The 18,818-nt window shown below is 38.7% G+C and overlaps 1 protein-coding gene across 1 annotated transcript in view; it reads right to left on the bottom strand.

Annotated features, from left to right (window-relative positions):
- The window catches only part of LOC118803202 (complement C3-like), a 60,576-nt gene that overhangs the window by 17,224 nt on the left and 24,534 nt on the right, over nt 1–18,818 (bottom strand). The window contains exons 14-29 of the mRNA XM_036563734.1: nt 16,870–17,022; nt 16,588–16,717; nt 16,319–16,390; nt 15,956–16,150; nt 13,502–13,592; nt 12,378–12,469; nt 12,046–12,185; nt 10,360–10,569; nt 8,284–8,347; nt 8,085–8,171; nt 4,240–4,443; nt 2,240–2,315; nt 896–1,055; nt 676–771; nt 452–602; nt 98–261 (exon numbers count right to left, since the gene is read on the bottom strand). Of these exons, the coding sequence (XP_036419627.1) occupies nt 98–261; nt 452–602; nt 676–771; nt 896–1,055; nt 2,240–2,315; nt 4,240–4,443; nt 8,085–8,171; nt 8,284–8,347; nt 10,360–10,569; nt 12,046–12,185; nt 12,378–12,469; nt 13,502–13,592; nt 15,956–16,150; nt 16,319–16,390; nt 16,588–16,717; nt 16,870–17,022 (2,085 nt within the window). The remainder of the gene's footprint in view (nt 1–97; nt 262–451; nt 603–675; nt 772–895; nt 1,056–2,239; nt 2,316–4,239; nt 4,444–8,084; nt 8,172–8,283; nt 8,348–10,359; nt 10,570–12,045; nt 12,186–12,377; nt 12,470–13,501; nt 13,593–15,955; nt 16,151–16,318; nt 16,391–16,587; nt 16,718–16,869; nt 17,023–18,818) is intronic.

Raw genomic sequence — 18,818 nt, 5'->3', positions numbered from 1 at the left:
CTTTTTGCTCCTGGAATTTTTCTGAATGTGTGCTTTGAATTTAAGATTAGCCACTACCTGTGGTATCAGCATATCATTGTGCATGAATAAGGCCTACCTGTGTGGTCTCACTACTTCCATAAGGACTGGTCTGCCTATTGAGCCAGTGCACGGCTTTCCCTGCTGCGTCAAACTCCTTCACTTTCACCAGAGCCAGCAGGGCATAGGCCGTGGCCTCCAGGGTGAAGTGGTGACCTCCAGAAACTTGCCAGAAAGAACCGTCTGTTCATAAAAGGAAAAAAAAGGAAGCTGTAGATTACAACGGAATTAGTCTCTAAACTCTTAATTTAGGGTGCTGTTCTGTGTGTGTGTATATATATATATATATATATATATATATATATATATATGTGTGTGTGTGGTATGTGTGTGTATGTATGTATAGCCCAACCCCGTTTTGAGGTTCACTGACCTTCAGAGGAATATTTCATCAGGAGATCTTTGTTGAATTTGCCAGCGTTGGCCATGGCATAGGAGGTCATTGCAACAGCATAAGGGTTGGTCAAAGTGGGAATTCTACTCTCCAGGTAATCAATTGCCTTCTTCATACTCTCGGGAATACTCTAAAAGAGAAAAAAAAAATGTTTGTGTATATAACATGAGCTGATCTATTTTCACACATCAAATTTGACCTACCTTAACTGACTCAGCACAAAGTTCACTTCCTTCTTGCATAGCAATCAGGACAAATGCTGTCAGAGATGCATCTGCATTCTTTCCTTGCACATCTCCCTGGAATCACAGAGGAAAGCCTGCACTAAAACATGGATTTCACTGAACTAAAAATTTCAACATTTTAAGAGACACCATTCTTCAAGATTTGTTCAGCCAAAAGCAAAGGCTGATTTCAACTTACGACCATCTCCCCATGAACCACAGGTGCATGTTCTTTAAACATGCCATCTGGCATCTGTCCTTTCAGAACCAGCCACTTAAGAGCGCTGCAGAGAACATTCTCCTGAATGGGAATGAGGTCACTGGCCATGGCGAAGACTTTGGCAACGTACGCCGTCAGCCTTCACCACAGAGATGAACAAACAGAAAAAAATGAACAAAAATCGTAGTCACAAGTACATAGGAATATGGGAGAATTATTCGGAAAGGAGAGGAGGAGTGATTCTCAAGCATATACAGTGCTGAAAAAAAGGATTTGGGTCCTCCTCATTTCCTCTCTATTTGCATATTTGTCACACTAAATAATTTTAGATCCTCACTGTTTTGTGTCCATGCCATGTCTTTGTTTTTCTTTCTCTCTTGTATCTTGGTTGCCTTTCTTTCACAGGTTCACTGGTGTGTCAATCACTACCTCCTGCAGTATGTCGTTTGGCCAATCAATGTGCAGGATTCTGGCACTGGAGATGGAGCTTGGTGTTTTAAAAGCAGTGCATCCTACCCACCCAGAGAGAACGAGAACAACTGTGCTCGCTTGGACTCCTGGCCATGGATGGCTGTAGCATCACCAGGGATCGAACTCGCGATCTCCTGATGATAGGGCCTATGCTTAGACGGTTGCACCACTTGGGGGCCCGCCGACTGTTCTCTTTCTAATGGTGGAATCATGAATGCTGATCTTATCTGAGGTGAGTGTGGTCTGTTAATAGGATGTTCATCTGCATTCTGTTGTGACCTGCTGGATAAATAGTCGCTGTGCTCTTGGAGGGATTTTGGTCGGTCGGCCACCTCTGAGAACCTTCACTACTGCTCCAAGTTTACTCCAGTTTTCATTTTGAGATAATGTCTCTTACTGTGGACCGCTGGTGTCTCAGACCCTTAGAAATGGCTTTCTCATCTCTTCCAGAATTTCTTTTGATCAAGGCACAGTGTGCTGCTTGTTGAGACCGTTTAGCCTGCTTGACATAGCTAGAAAGGTTATATTTAAGTAATATAAATGTTCAACAGTGCTGACAGTAATCAAGCCAAGTAATCAGTTCAATTCAGTTGATCACAATTTCCAATTAGATCTGCTCAAATATTTGGTAATGACTTTCTTTTAAACAGGGCCAGTTGGTGTTGGATAACCTTTTTCCTTCGACAAACGAAATGATCATTTAAAAGCAGTATTTTGTTTTTACTTATGGTGTCACTGTCTTACATTAAATTTAGTTTGAAGATCTTAAGCAATTAAATGTGACAAATATGCAAAAATAAAAGAAATCTGGAAGGGGCCAAATACTTTTTTCACAATACTGTATCTGTTTACCATGTGCTGCTGGGTCTGTCCTTCCATGCAGCAAAGGATCCGTCATCTTTACGGTAAGTCAGCTCTAGATTGTAACCTGAGAATGAGAGAGACAGATCAATCTCTGTAGTGTAAAATACTTCAAATTGTTACACAATGTCAGATTCTCAGGAGTTTTTGTTTTATACAGGGAGATTCACTCAAAAGAGGGCCCGAATATTCTGTTGTAACTCCCGTTAGGATGAAGCAATATGAACCAAAAAATTACACTACATACCTTGATGTATGTATAATCGATTGCATTACGTGTGATGCTGGAAGCGATCAGTGTTTTCTGCCAGACACATGAAGGGGTACAGGGCTATGCACCCGGAAGTTGCCAGCGGAGGTTAAACGTTGTGACGGCTGTCCGGCGCCTACCTCATTGCTCCGATGCAGGGGCATCCTTGCTTGTTCAAAGCTACATATACTGAGGAGCACATTGCACATTGTTTCGTTCAGATTGCTTCATCCTAGCGAGAGTTATTACAGAATATTTGGGGCCTCTTTTGAATGAATCTCCCTGTAGTACTGATATCATCACAAAATGAAAAATACAGAAAACAACTAGTTGAGAAGCATCTCATACACTGCAATAATACAATAATACAATACATGTTTAAAAATGTTATTTTAGGAAAATGTTGCACAATCTGCACATTCTATCACATTTTATTCTGTCCAGTCATTGTAGTTTCAACAGTGAATTTGGTCACTTACTGCTCGACCTCAAACTCTGCCAACAAGCACACCCATTGGCCCATGAGCTGCTGAATGTTGTCATTTTATTGGCTCTCCACCAAAACATTCGCATGAATTAGGGCACGCTTCATGTAAATGATATGTAAATGAGGTGCCAGCTGGCTGGCACTTGATTTCACGCACTGAATTAGATTCATCAGTTACACTCAAATCTCCACTTGTTTCCACATTATTTTTGATACCTTTTAAATGTTCAGCAAAATATATGCTGGAACAGACATTTCCATAAATGGGACAAAAGTATTGAGACACCTACACATTATACCTACAGGGGCTTTTATGACATCCCATTCTAAATTCATAGGCAATAATATGGAGTTGGTCCCCCTTTGCAGAGCTACAGCAGCTTCCACTCTTCTTGGAAGCTTTCTACAAGATTTTGAAGTGTGTCTGTGGGAATTTTTTGACCATTCATCCAGAAGAGCATTTATAGGGTGAACCCCTGAAAAAAGCCCATAGCATTATCCCTCCTCCACCAAACTTTACAGTTGGCATAATTCAGTTAAGCAGGTAACTTTCTCCTGGCATTCCTAGATTCAGATAGAGAAGCATGATTCGTCACTCCGCAGAATATGTTTCCACTGCTCCAGAGTCCAGTGGTGGCGAGATTTACACCACTCCATCTGACGCTTGGCATTGTGATGTAAGGTAAGGCTGCTCAGCCATGGAAACCCATGGCATGAAGCTCTCAGCGCACAGTTTTTGTGCTGATGTTGATGCCAGAGGAGGTTTGGAACTCAGTTATTGAGTCAGCAGAGCGTTGGTGACTTCTATGCACTATGCTCACCAGCACCTGGCGGCCCCCTCTGTAACTTTACATTGCCTGACACTTTGTATCCGAGTTGATGTGGTTCCTAAATGCTTCCATTTTTCGATAATACCACTCACAGTTGATTGTAGGAGGGAAGAAATTTCACAAACTCACTTGTTGAAATGTTGGCATCCTATTGCAGTACCACGCTTGAATTCAGTGAGCTCCTTGGAGCGACTAATTCTTTCACAAATGTTTGTAAATGTAAACTGTATAACTAAGAGCATGATTTTATGCACCTGTGGCAATGGGACTGATTAAAACACTTGAATTCAGTGATTAAGAGGTGTGTCCCAACACTTTTGTCCATATAGTGTACTCTGGAGCCATGGTGTCTTTTATCCTTACAAAACCCAAAAGCAAAGAATTATACTAATGCTAGCAAAGTGTAAGGGAAGAGGTTTCTCACCTGTCTGGATGTGTTTGACAGCTTCGGCACGACGATCCATGCCGACTCCCTCCCACTGCTTGGTGGTGTCCAGGTAGTGTGTGGCGATAAGGGGCAGGGTCATGTGGATCATGACTTGCTCTCCACAGCCAGAAGGCTGCACAATCAGGCGCCCCATGAAGTCACCACTGATGGCCTGCTCGATTGTCTGACTCACCTCCTGACCTGATGGAGAGCAAAGAAGAAAGTAAATGGATGGGTGAATGAACAGGTGGATTAGTTCTTTTAGAAAATCTGCATTGTTGTGATCTTCTGGACTGAAATCAATGTCATCATTCCTGGAGTCTGTTGGATCCAGTCCAGAATTCAGAGTGCTCTTATCACCAATGGGACTACCTTGTTTATAAACTTTAAAATTCTGTCTAGGTTCTTAGTATTTCTCCAGATTCTGACAGTTTGCTACATTTATAGCATTTGGCACATATTGTTGCTGTGCAAAGAAAACGTCTATGTCCTTTTTTTTTTCCTTTCTACTTTTACTTTTACTTTTTTACATCACTTGAGTGTGGCAGCTGTCCTTTACATTGCCTGAAATTTTCATTAAGCTTGGACCAATAGACATGCCTCAAAAATGCTTGGAATAAAATCTTTTAACATTAACTTACATTGCAAGTAAAGAATGTTTTTGCCTTCTCCCGTAAAGTTACTATTTTGGAGATTTGTTTTTCTTTGGATAGCGAGGATATATTTCCATCTAAGCATTTTTATGCATACGCAAAATGGCCAAAAGTTTCTAATTGTTGAGTTCAGGTGTTCCAGTTACACCCATTGCTATTAGGTTCATAAAACTTGTAGTCTCCATAGACAAACACTGGCAATAGAATGAACCTCCTTGTAGCTGGCCCCATCTTTAGCCCATATAAGGGGACAAAATAAGAGGCCCATGTGGAACATAATCATTCAAAAATTCTGTTTCATGACCCACCCTGTTTTTAGCAGGATTTAAGAAAAATATTTTCAGTATATAAATATATTTTTTTCAGTATAGTTGTTTCTGCACTAATTCTTATGATTGTTGGAATTGTTTACCCTAATCTACTAAAATTATTTTCTCCTCAAATCATCTGCTTGTATTAGCTGCTCAAATCTTCTGCTTAGCTGCACTTCCTACAGGTTTATGCTTTGTTTATGCAAAGACATTTTGCCAGAAATAACCAAACCTCTCCTGTCAATGATTAATTCCTCTCTTAGTCTTGACTATATCCCAAAAACTCTTAAACTAGCAGTAATTAGACCTCTGTTTAAGAAACCTATTGTTGATCCCCGCAAGTTATCAAATTGTAGACCTCAAATCTTCACTTTATATCAAATATTTTGGAAAAAAGTTGTGACACGACAACTAAGTTCCTATTTGAATAGGAATCACATGCATGAAAAAATTGTGGATTTAGGCCTGATCACAGTACTGAGACAGCACTAGTGAAAATTCTCTTTTTATTCTTTGACCAAGAAAATCTATTCTTGCTGGTTCTGCATGATCATAGTGCAGTATTTGATACTATAGACCACTCTTTCTAACTAGACTAGTAAACCTTGTAGAAGTAACAGGAATAGCTCTTTCCTGGTTCAGGTCTTACCTGACTGATCAATATTGCTATTGTATATATCACCCAAACCAGATGATAAACTTCATCTTAATATAATAGAATTGTGTATAAAAGACATTCAAAGATTGGATGTTGAGTAAATTCCTACTACTCAACTCCACCACTCAAAATCTGTTGTTAATGTGAATGAACCAATGTCCTGAAATGAGCCGCATGCACGCAACCTAATAAGTAACAACACATGAATGAACTGAATTGAAATTGTGTCATGAACAGCAAACAAACGATCGAGCAAAATGAGCCTTTGAGGCGAAGACAATTAACTCTGATCAGCTCTCAGCCGCTCATTATTAGAGCAAGACAAAGGTGAAAGGGTGAGATGTGCTGCTTTTCCACAGTTTACAGGCTTTAACATGAATTCCAATCTATGTGTTCTCATTAAGGTTGCATGGCCATAAATCAACTATGTATGTAGGACCACATGTGAAAGTGGCTCAGGTTGGATTTGAAAACATCAGATCTGAGTCACATTAGGGCAAAAATTCAGATTTGTGCCACAACAACCTGGTAATGGGAACATAACCCTTGATGTCCTGACCGACAGTCAGGGGGTCTTATCAGTCCCTTAAAGTTATGCCTCCCCTTTACCTTCAGTCAGATGTTATGCTTTTTCATTTGGTGATGTTAAAATGTTATGCTTTTTCCTTTCATCTGATAGTGGCAGCAGTACCATACAATCACAATGCAATGCACTGCACTGTGCTGACGAAGTAAGCTAAATTTTAAGAGCTTTTTTTCTCAGACAAGATTTGCAGCTCAATTTACTGAATGACATTTAGGCAAGACTACAGCCATAAAGCACAAATTTATCATTGAGAACCACCAATACTTTTCCATTAGGAGCCACAGCACATGCATGTGTCTTATATATATATACTATATAATGAATTTATTATAAATAGACATAAACAAAGTATGAACATTACAATAAATATTCAGGGGAGAGGGCAGAGAAAGTAAAGCAACTACAAGCTATCCAAGTCTCAAAGCAGCAACTTCTAATCAGCACAAATACAGTGCTTAAGTAAATATTAACCCTTTAAGGTCAAACAAAAATGTGTCTATTTATGCTGAAAACTTAATATTTTAAATTATTCGTTAATGATATTTTGGCCCTCAGGTATTTTGACATGATTCGATATGGCCCTCTTTAGACACCCCTGCTTTAAGCAGTTCATCCTTATAGCTTGGACATACTTGTGAATGTTCCTTGTCTCGTCCAGGACATCTGACTGACACTTTCTAGACTTTAATTCTGACTGGTGTTTCTTGAGGTTGGAATTTGGGTAGACTGCTCTGTTGCTTTGTGAAGAGTTGATTTTGACAGTTATGTCTTGATATTAGTTTAAATGTAGTAATTGAAAATAATTTTTTCTTGGCTAGCTTATTATGACTAGAAGAGCTATATTAATATTAATGGCTCGGATCTTGTTCTTCCCAACCAGCTGGCTGATTTAGATGTTTTCTTTCTGTTTTCTGTCTCACGGGTCCTGTATGGTAGGAGGATTGCCAGGTATTTATAGCTGGACTGTTCATCTTGATCACTTCCCTGTTTTACTATCAGCCAATCACGCTTCTCTAGCTGCAATAAATATCCCAAGGCAGTGACTTTTACAGTCTTGATGTCATCAATGTACAGAATGATCTTCAATCTTGAAACTGCATCCTCACCCACTCTTGGTCAAGATTTAGTTCGAGAGATTGTCATACCAAGGGCATGGTACATTGTCTTTGAAGATAATTTGAACAGTTGTCTTAAAGTTTGTTTGTAATGTTGTTCTCTAGAGGCCAGTGAGTTATTGATAAAGGCTTTTGGTGTCCTATGTTGTGCTAGGCACTTAAGCATCCATTTCTAATGCATTTGATTTTTTTCTCGTTGAGTTGTTTGTTTACTTGTAGTCAATCTTGGAAACTTGGACTGCATTGTCTAAGAACACTGGTGATGCCTAGGAGTCTTGGTGGATCCATCCATTCATCCATCTATCCAAAGATTGATTAATCTATCTATCTATATTGGTATGTAATATCCTAAAGATAGATCTATACTGGTGTTAGTGTCCTAACATATCCTATCACAAACTGTGATAGTGGTAGTGGTATGAATGAATGAGCAGGTTTTTGTTGATATATACCTAGACTAGGTCATAACAATGGACAATAACAGAATGGCTGTATAGACACATGTATGTTTTCCCTTACCAGACACAGTGATGTATGTATGAGCAGGAGTGTTTGGGACTTGATCTTGTGGTACTTCACTCTTCACACGCACAACTTGCACTCCACCTTTTCACAGCAGAGAGACCAAGACAGAGTTAGACAAATCCCTCGTAATGGGTAATATTGACATAGCATGAATTGGAGATATGTAAAGGTCAACATAGTAAAAATTCCCCACCAGGAACGTTAGAGGGGTTGAGCTCCACATTCTTCTCCTCAACTGTTTTTAACACACCTTCAGACTGAGAAAGAGAAAGATAAGGTAATGGATCCTTTAATCAATTTTAGATATTGATATCTTTCAGTAACACTTTATTGTAGTTTACTGTACTACATTATCATTTGTTAAAATGATTCCAAGTGTCATTTGTTATAAAGGTTGCATTTCCTAACTTTGATGTCAAGTAAGTCAATCTCATTGACATCTATGCCAAGTGAGATTGCTTTTTTTTACTGACTTTAGGTTTTGTCATGATACTTTTTGGAGTAAAATGACATAGACTTTGTAGATCAGTTAATGGCACAGTGACATTCTTATAACAGCTTGCCATTTTGTAAAATGAGATTCATTTTTCCACTTACAAGATCACTTATGAAAGAGTTACCCATTTTTTGTTTTCTCATGGGAAATGTTGATAGTCTAAAGTCTTAGACCTTACATCTGCTTATGTTAATTGTAGATTTTACACTGGAGTAGAAACACAATTCCAAAAAAGTTGGGACAATATTTGAAGTGCTAATAAAACCAGAAAGTGAAACAGATGCGAATTCTGTTTGACCTATATTAAACTGAAAACAGGACAGAAAAACATATTTGATGTGTTACTGTATTCCAAATTGAATTCCTGCAAAATGCATTAAAAAGGTTGAAACATTGCGTCACTTTGCTTATCATTTTAACAACACTTAATAAACATTTGGGGGCTGAATGCAAAAACTGATCCACTTTCAAAAGCAGAAATTTTTCTATTACTTCATTAAACAAGTCTGCAACTGTGTGGGGCCTTCATTATCGTATTTTGCACCTCATAATGCACCACCAGTTTTCAGTGGGAGGCAGTTCTGGATTGCAGACAGGTCAGTCTAGCACCCCCACTCTCTGATTATACAACTATACTTTTCTAACACATGCAGGATGCTTTTTGGTGTTAATGTTGAAATAAGCATAAAACATCAACAAAAAATGATTTGCCCTTTCTTTCATTTTGCATATTTTCTACACTCGAATGTTTCAGATCATCAGACTTCTTTTAATATGAGAAAAACATAATCCGTGTAAATGCAGAATGCTGTTTTGATTATTTAATTCATTGATGAAAAAATGCTGTTCAGCCCTACTTGGCCCTATGTGAAAAAGTAATTCTCCCTTTAGCTACTAAATCAACCAGTTCACCAAATTCAATTGACCGTTGGGTTCAATGTCACCAGTCACACTCAGACATGAATACTGCCAGACCTATTGAATCTAAACATCACTTAAAGAGCACCTCTCTTAGGAAGCAGCTAGAAGGTCTCAAAAAGCAGCACATGATGCCACATTCTAAAAAGATCCAAAAACAGATGTAAAACAAAGTCATTGAAATCTACCGGTCTGGAAAGGGCTACAAAACCATTCTACGGCTTCCAAGTTTCTACTTGAAACTTGGAAGGTAGATTCGTACTTTATACACAGATTTCTTTCCGAATTCCCAGAATCTTTGATAATATTAATATGCACTGTAGAGGGTGAAATACCTAGAAACCTAGCAACCGCTCTTTGAGGAACATCGTTCTGAAACTGTTGTGTTATTTACAGATGCAATCCATCCTTACTCATGTGGGACTATGCCTTTCCTGGATTTATTTCCCTTTATATGCAAGCATGATTGCATCACTTGTTTAAGATGTTTTTTGAACATTTCACGACATTCCTGGTCTTAAATTACCCAACTGTCCCAAATGTCCCAACTGTCCCAAAGTGAATTTACAAATGACTGCTATCTGTTTTGATTTGCGTTTTTATTTACTGTCCCCACAATTGTTTTGAATTGTTTTGTTTTGTCTGCGTTTTTACAATACCAATTCTACAGTCTTTCAAATGTAGTACAATAATAAAAATCAACATCACATCTTTATGCATGGACATCAACCTTTAACTTTCCTGTGCCATGAATTCCCTTTGCTATGTTAATGCCATCTGTCCTGGCTAATGCTGAATGACATTCTTGGAAATTCTCTAAGAATAGAGTGCTGACACTCCTCAGCTGACACTCACCACCACCTTCAGCTCCTTCCTTACTCCGTCAGCATGTCCGTCACGAGACATAGCCTTTACTTCAATCCAGTGGTTGCCCAGATCCATGGGAATAATAATATATGAGATAGATCTGGAGGACATTGCACCAACGACAACTGTGGTACGATACTTGCCCTTCTTGCTGGCCGAGCTGCAAACATGTTCCGTCTCTGTGAATTCCACACGCACCTAGTAAGGAAAGGGAGCCAGAAGCATCGACAAAAAAATAAGGTGCCTCATTAGCAAAACGTTCATCTGTGAAAGATACAGAGTAAACTGAACTCTTTTAACCATGAACTCTTTTAACGAGACACTTTGCCCTTACTGTTATATGATCACACCTGTAAATTGGCTATGTCAGTGACAAATCAAGTCAAGGTGTATTTACAACCCCATTTCCAAAAAAGTCGGGACGCTGAGCAAAATGTAAATAAAAAAAAAATTAAATGATGTGCCAATCATTTAAACTCTGTATTTAATTGAAAATGGTAAAAAGACAACAAATCAAATGTTGAAACTGAGAATTTTTATTGTTTTTTGAAAATTATATGCCCATTTTGAATTTGATGCCACAAACACTTTCCAAAAAAGTTGGGACAGGGGCATGTTTACTACTCTGCACCCCTATACCATCATAAATACTGGCTTTTGAACTGTGCACTGATAACAAGCTGATTGGTCTTTAGCCCGGAGGACACAGTGTCCATGATTTCCAAAAATAATTTCAAATGTTGATTTATCGGACCACAGGACACTTTTCCACTTCTCCTCAGTCTATTTTAAATGAGCTCAGGCCCAGAGAAGGTGGCAGCATTTCTGGATCTTGTTTATGAACAGTTTTTTCTTTGTGTTTAATAGTTTTAATTATTTGTGGATGCAGTGATTAACTGTTTTCACAGACAGTGGTATTCAAAAGTGTTTCTGAGCCCATGCAGTGATTTCCACTACAAAATCATGTCTGTTTTTAATGCAGTGCCCCCTGAGGTCTCGAAGATCATGGGCAGCAAATACTGGTTTTTGGTCTTGTCCCTTGCATACAGAGATTTCTCCAGATTCTCTGAACCTTTTAATGTTATTATGTACTGTAGATGAAGAAAATCAAAAGTTCTTTGCCATTTTATGTTGAGAAACGTTATTCTTGAACTGTTGCACTATTTGTTTGTGTGATTTTTCACAGAGTGGTGAACCCCTCTTCATCTTTACTTCTGAAAGACAGCCTCTCTGAGATGCTCATTTTATACCCAACCATATTATTGACCTGTTGCCAATTAACCACCGGTGCTGTTGGCATCAAATTCAAAAAGGGCATATATTTTTCAAAAAACTATAAAATTTCTCAGTTTCAACATTTGATATGTTGTCTTTCAATCATTTTCAATGTAATGTAGGGTTTAACTGATTTGCACATCATTGCATTTTGTTTTTTATACACATTTTTAAAAGCATCACAACTTTTTTTAGAAATGGGGTGGTATATAGAGCTTTTTACAACAGGTGTCACAATGTAGCTTTACACAAAACTGGGTCCCAGCCACCATGAGCAAGCCAAAGGCAACCAGTAATAATATGTGCTTACTTTTTAGCATTTTCTATATAATGTATAGAAGCTGTACCACCATCATCTGTCAGTGTCTATGCCTTTCCACTTTAGCTTAAGAAATGTACCGTTTGTTTCTTATTAGAGAAGTTGTGCACAATGGCCTTGATTTCTAATTGCTCATTGCGCACTGCTGAGTAAGGCAACTTCAGGTCCAGAAAGAAATTCATTTTAACTATCATTTCCAAGGGATCAGCCACACAGATACCTGAGAGAAAAAAGAAACATATTCTACAATTAACGTGTTGCCATTGCAATTTTATGTGTACATTTGTTATAGCACACAAAAGCTTGTAGGGATCATTAAAAAAGGTTTTAGAGTTAATATATTTTTGCTAAATTATGTTGTTATATTTCTACAAATTTCTAAATTTCTGCAAGTGTGAAACTGGACACTGACCATGGGTCTTAGACAGACTAATGGCTAGGATCTGCCAGGTAGTGATGGAGTCTTGCAGATAGTTTTTGTCTTTCTCGAAGGTTGTTTTATCACTGGAAGGAAACAATAGATGTATCAAGGCACTCACTGACAATTACACGACAATTACAAAGACAACACAGCTCCAAAACTGGTAAATATTGTAGCTGCCCAATGAAAACCATTTATCTCCATTTTTATCAATTTTTAGTTTTTGTACATCATTTCAACATACCAGCTGTCCATGAATAGACCAATAGAAATACTCTAAAGTCACGTGGAATAATTTTTTTTTACATTTACTTATATTGAAAGGTAAGAGTGTTTTTGTCTTCTTCTGTAAAGTTACTATTTTGGAGATACTTGTTTTCCTTTGGACAGCGACAATATGTAAATCTACTACATATCTGCATATGCGTGCTGCTGAAGAAAAAACAAACTTCTTCTGTTCTTCTAATGAAAAAACAAAACATCAGTACATTTTACTGTATTTAGCTTTATTCATGTTATTCTAATGTAGTGTTACTGGCAAAACACACCACTGAAGTGATTTATTATTATTATTATTATTATTATTATTATTAGTGTTTTTTTCTGCAGGTTGCCTCAGACTTTCAGACATTACTTCCTGTTTGCCATTTACCACAGACTGTTTTCAGTTAAACATTTATACAGTGCCCTCTACCAATATTGGCACTCCTTGTAAGACAGGAGCAGAAGAAAGCTGCTGTCAAGGACCAACAAACATCTGTAATTTACCAGAGATTATTGGGGGACAGATGAGACCAAAATAGAAGTTTTTGGCAAAAAAACACCAGAGGTAGGTTTGGCATAAACACAAAGATAGCCATGCAAAAAGTACCTCATATCCACTATGTCCCAGTCCCCTGACCTAAACCCTATAGAAAACCTCAGACTCAGGGCTGTTGTCTTTGTAAAGGGAGGCTGCACAAAGTATTAAATGAAGTGTTGCCAACAACTGTGGCATGAACAGATTCGAAAAAATGTTTTATTATAAGATTTATTTTTTATTATTTTTTTTTCTTTGAATCGTTGTACTTCAAATAAAGGTTAGATTTTGAATAACATATTGGTACTCTTTGCACCTTGGTATCTCTATGTCATCCCAGAGCCAGCTCTCAGGAAACCGCGTACGTGACACAATATCAAGAAAATCTCCATAGTCCTCTTCTTCACCTGTGTAGGCATTGAAAAACACACACACAATATAATGGATAATAAATATAAACAGTTGAATGCTTTGAAGTGACAGATATTGCTCCTCACCAAAAAAGGTGAAGTGTGCCACCTGGTAAGCAACTTTCTATTTTAAAAAAGCAGCATGGAGAGATTCACTGCTTGATTCAGGGGCTGAATCTTTGAGTGTTTTCACATATAGCTCAGATCTCCATGACTCACTTTGCACTGCTTTTGGAAATTTACACCATAAATGATGACTCAGAGAACAAACTAATCCTTTTGAGGTTTCTTACAACTTGCTGACAAGCAATTGTCCTCTCAGTTTTCATATGGCTATGCCAAATGCAGGGACAGTGATTGATGAAGGGATTTCATGTTGCTTAAGAGAGGGTGAATGAGGTCATAGTTTTGCCATCCTAACAAATTACACTTTGTGTGGTTTAATGTAACCCTGCTGGTGATCACCATTTTTTAAAATATATCCAATTACAGAATAAGTAATGGAATACAGTAGGGCTTCAATAACTTATCAACATAATTGAAAATGATAAAAAAAAAGTTGGCAACAAATCTTGTTAGTGATTGGTTGGCTTGATGACATGTGCACTTCAAGATCTAATATATTCATTCATTTGTCATCTTTAACCACTTGATCCAGCAAGGGTCGCGCTAGCAGTTGGGAGAGCAGAAAATCCCAGATGACTCGGGGCGCTCCCAGACCAACTTGGAGATATAATCCCTCCAGAAGGTCCTGGGACGACCCCGGGGTCTTGTCCCGGTAGGCCGTGCCTGTTAAACCCCCATAGGGAGAGTGACCAGGGGGCATCCTGATCAGATGCCCATACCACCTCAACTGGTTCCTCTCAATGTGGAGGAGTAGCAGCTCTGCTCGCCCTGTCAAGCAGAGTGTAGCCTGCCACCCTGCAAAGAAAGCTCATTTCCAACGCTTGCATTCGCAATCTCATTCTTTCGGTCATTACCCAAAGCTCATGACCATAGGTGAGGATGGGGATGTAGACCAACTGGTAAACAAAGAGCATTGCCTTATGACTCAGCTCCCTCTTCACCACTACAGTCCTGTGCACTGACCGCATTACTGCTGCTGACTGTCCCAGCCTGCGACTGATCTCACAGTCCCTCTTCCCATCACTCGTGAACAAGACCCCAAGATACTTAAACTCCTCCCTGTCACTCCCTGTATATAACTGTCTGTTTGTAACTTCTCATTGCGAAGTATCGTCACCTTGTTGTGCATACTGAGCATTTTTCTTATGCTAGTCTTGTTACTCTGTGTATGACCCATTTTCTGTTAATGACCTTGATTCCTGCCTTATCCCTTTTGCTTCTGTTTATCGATTGGCATTAAAGTTCTTAACTTAAGCCTCTTCTGGGAGTGTCTGGTTCTGTCCACCACCGTTACAAAGTCATATTTTAATTTTTAGTCTTTTTTTTTTCTAGATTACTAGTACTTTAAGGGACTTGTGTTATTCCGCCACCTCTGCCCTTAATTGTAACTAAGGGGTCTGAAAATCAGCCCCAGACCATCCCTCCTCCACCACACATTACTGTTGGCACTATACTTTCTGTAGGGAGCACTCTCCTGGCATCTGGCAAACCCAGATTCATCCAACAGACTGTCAGATGGTGAAGCATGATTTGCCTCTCCAGAGAACATGCTTCCAGTGCATCAGTGGAATTGTGCTTTACACTACTCCTGCTGATTTTTGGCGTTGCACATTGTGATTTTAGGCTTGTGTGCAGCTGTTCTGCCATGGAAAACAATTTCATAATGTTGTTTACAGAGGCACTTTCCATTTCTCATGCTTCCATTTCACAACAATAGCACTTACAGTTGACAGGGGCAGATCTAGCTGGGCAGAAAATTTCACAAACTGACAATGGTGGCATCCTATAACAGTGCCATGTTTAAAGTCTCTGGGCTCTTCAGCACAACCCATTCTAATGCCAGTGTTTGTCTATGAAGATTGCATGGCTATATGTGCTTAATTTTATAGACTGGTTAGCACTGGGTGTAGCTTAAATACCTGAATTCAATAATTAGGAGGGATATCCACATACTTTTGGAGATATAGTGTACAACTGAGTGGAGCTTTTGCCCTGACCATTGAATCAAGCAGATGAAGGAGGCAGCAATGGTGTAAGGACTTGGTGAAATTTCTTGCTTATACAACTTACTGCTATGATTTACAAACTGTTATAAAAAAATTGGCTTCAAAAATCACAGTATCACAAATAATTTTAATGACAATACATGACTTGGCAACCGCATTGAATGTTTCAAGCTTCTCTGAAGACCTCCCACAATTCAAACAAGGATACAGAGCAAAGTTGGTTCTTACTTCGAGCCAGGTGCATTTCCCCCTCTCCCTCCTCCTGCTTGCGTGATTGCATCTCCTTGCAGCAGTGCAGGAAGGCTTGGACACATTCTGCACCGTCGGTGATGAACGTAGCTCTCCGCTCGCATGTGTAGCCCAGCCGATTCTTCCTCAGTCCATCTGCGCAACATTTCTTTTGTTTGCCAGTGTATTTTCCAGCTAGATCAAAAACAGTAAAGAGGTCAGTGCTGGGATGGGCAGGACAAACCTGTGTATAAAGTGCCATTAAGATCTATAGATGTTTGTAGAAGATCTGCAACACAAGTGTACTTCATGAAACCTGACAATATTTAGATTGTAGATTTAGATTCATGTCCAGATTCTTACTCAGTGTTTGGGTGATCTGTAGAACAGTCTCAGCTCTCCGTTTTCTCTTTGGTGAAGTGGGACAGTCCGGTGCTAGACAGGAAAAAGAATGTCCATTATTGTTACTTTCAGTCTTGGCTTCTAAATTTAAATGAAAACACTTAAATGGAAACCTCTTCAGTGTATTCAGAAAATGCCATTGCTATAATTGAACCATATTTGAGCTGTATTTTTATGTTCTACATTGTCTCAATTGCATTATGGGTTGAAAATTGCAAAATCTACAATACTTGTTCTAGAGCTGGTGCCTCCCACTTTGTCAGACTCAAACAGCAGACCAGCATCATAGAAAACCCCCATGCTGTCTTTACCACTACCAGCTGTACAGCCAGTGTCATGCTTCTCAACGATGTCCCAAATCTGTAGTTGGAAAAAGGACAGAAGTTTTTAGATAACTGCAGTACAATATTCACCCAACAAGCAACGTCAGTGGCAAGGTATGGTAGTTACCAGTCCAGATAAGCCCATGTTCTTGACATGCCATTATCCTTCAACTTAACGTAATCAATTACCTTCTCCTGTGTAAGTCTGTTCTTGTTCAGGACAAAGATGCCCTTGTCCACAGCTACAAGACCAACCTTGGCACCAGGATCTCCAGTAATCAAGAGGTCAAACCTTTCCCCAGGTACATATGATGCCTGGGGTTCCTTTATTTTCACTTTTAACTAGGTCAAAGAGTAGAGAGAAACAGGTCAAGTCAAATCAAGATTTATTTATATAGCACTTTTACCAAAGGCATTGTCACAAAGCAGTTTTACAGAAAGTCCATGTCCGAAATGGAACCCCAAATGAGCAAGCCAAAGGTGACAGTTGCAAGAAAAACCTCCCTAAGAGCAAGAGGACGAAATCTTGAGGGGAACCAAGACTCAAAAGGGGAACCCATCCTTCTCTGGTTGACACAAAACAATAAGGCAACAAGAGCAATAAGAATAAAGGATAAGATTTGATAATGAATATATTATAGTGCATACAGAATGAAGAAAAGAAATCATCTTGTTATTGGACTGTATATAGTATTTAGTACTAAATACTAGTATTTTGATCAGTGTTTAGATTAACCAATGATAACAGTGGGTAGTTTTAGAGGGCTATCACAGTAACAAACAAGAAATAAATCTAAAAAACCAGTGACTACAAGTAAGATATACAGAATTCTTAAGATAACAGAACCAGGTTGAAGATTCATATTAGATAACTTCTGAGAAAGACTACTGAGATGATCTTGTGATAACCCTGAAGTCTCTATGTGAAATGCTCAGAAGAAAAGTTCTTATTAATTTAACTTGGCAGTTTACTGAAAAATATGACTGTCAAAGCATCTTTGCACCATTTATGTTGGTTTTCAATGCTATAAAGTAGGGATGCATTGATACCAATACTGGTATGGGCTATTGGCCTGATACTTGCTCATTTACTTGAACTCACATAGTTGATACCATGTGATATAAGTCTAGTCAGTGTATGCTGCTGTGCTAGTGAACAAACAACTCAAGCTGGCGGTGAACAAGGGTCTGCTCACACAGCTCACACAGAGAAATGTTACTAACACTGTGGCAGTTGGACAAAAAGTTGTCAGTCTCTTGTTAAGCATTCCACCTTGGCATACACCCACCATACCTACCCTGTGTGATTTTAGCCACTTCCTCAATATGGTTGGAAACATTTGCTTTGGTGTATAATATAAAAGTGAATACAGTGGTTTTTTTTTTTTGGTTTTTTTTGTTTTTTTTTGTAAAATAGCCTGTAGAGAGTCTGTAATGTCCTGCTGTGTACACCTACGCCTGCATTTAGCTTCAGTGCACAGTGTTAGAAGCACCGATGTTTGCTTGGTACTTTGTGCATAGCGTATTGTTTTGAATGAAACAGCTTCAAACGAAATTGTTCATAGACAGAGCTGTTGTAGGGGCTGTGTTTCACATAGCATGGACTGAGTGTTTTCGTATTATGTGTGTAAATCAATAGTAGGCTTTGTCTGTACATGATAGTCTACTCAAATGTACAGTGAGAGTCACCAAAGAACAATATTTCTAAAATCACATAGTGTAAGTCTGACTTTACAGGACATTTAACTACAGCTCAACTAGCCAAACAGAAAACTCCAACAAGATGTAAAACTCCACGAGTGCACTAACAACTACTAATTCTAAGCAGGCTACTCAGTATGGTATTGAAATCGGTATCGGTGAGTACTAATAACGTAGTTGTACTTGTACTTGGTTTAAGAAAATTATATAGATGTATCACTACTATAAAATTGTGGCAGTTATGTTGTTGAAGAGTGGTAAAATTGGAGCAGAAGACAGTGGAAATTATATCTGTTGTGTCCTGTTAATATCTGTGGAAGAAGGCAAATTCAATAAACACACATATCCTCCAAAGTGTGCAGTGTCTGTCCATAATCTGAAACCAAACCAAACCTGAATTTTAACTGAATCTGCATTAAAATCAAACAATTGGTAAG

This window comes from Colossoma macropomum, unplaced genomic scaffold (assembly GCF_904425465.1).
Source record: "Colossoma macropomum unplaced genomic scaffold, Colossoma_macropomum, whole genome shotgun sequence".
NCBI lineage: Eukaryota > Metazoa > Chordata > Actinopteri > Characiformes > Serrasalmidae > Colossoma > Colossoma macropomum.
The sequence above is the reverse complement of the archived record's forward strand: the minus strand, read 5'-3'. Positions and strand labels throughout refer to the sequence as shown.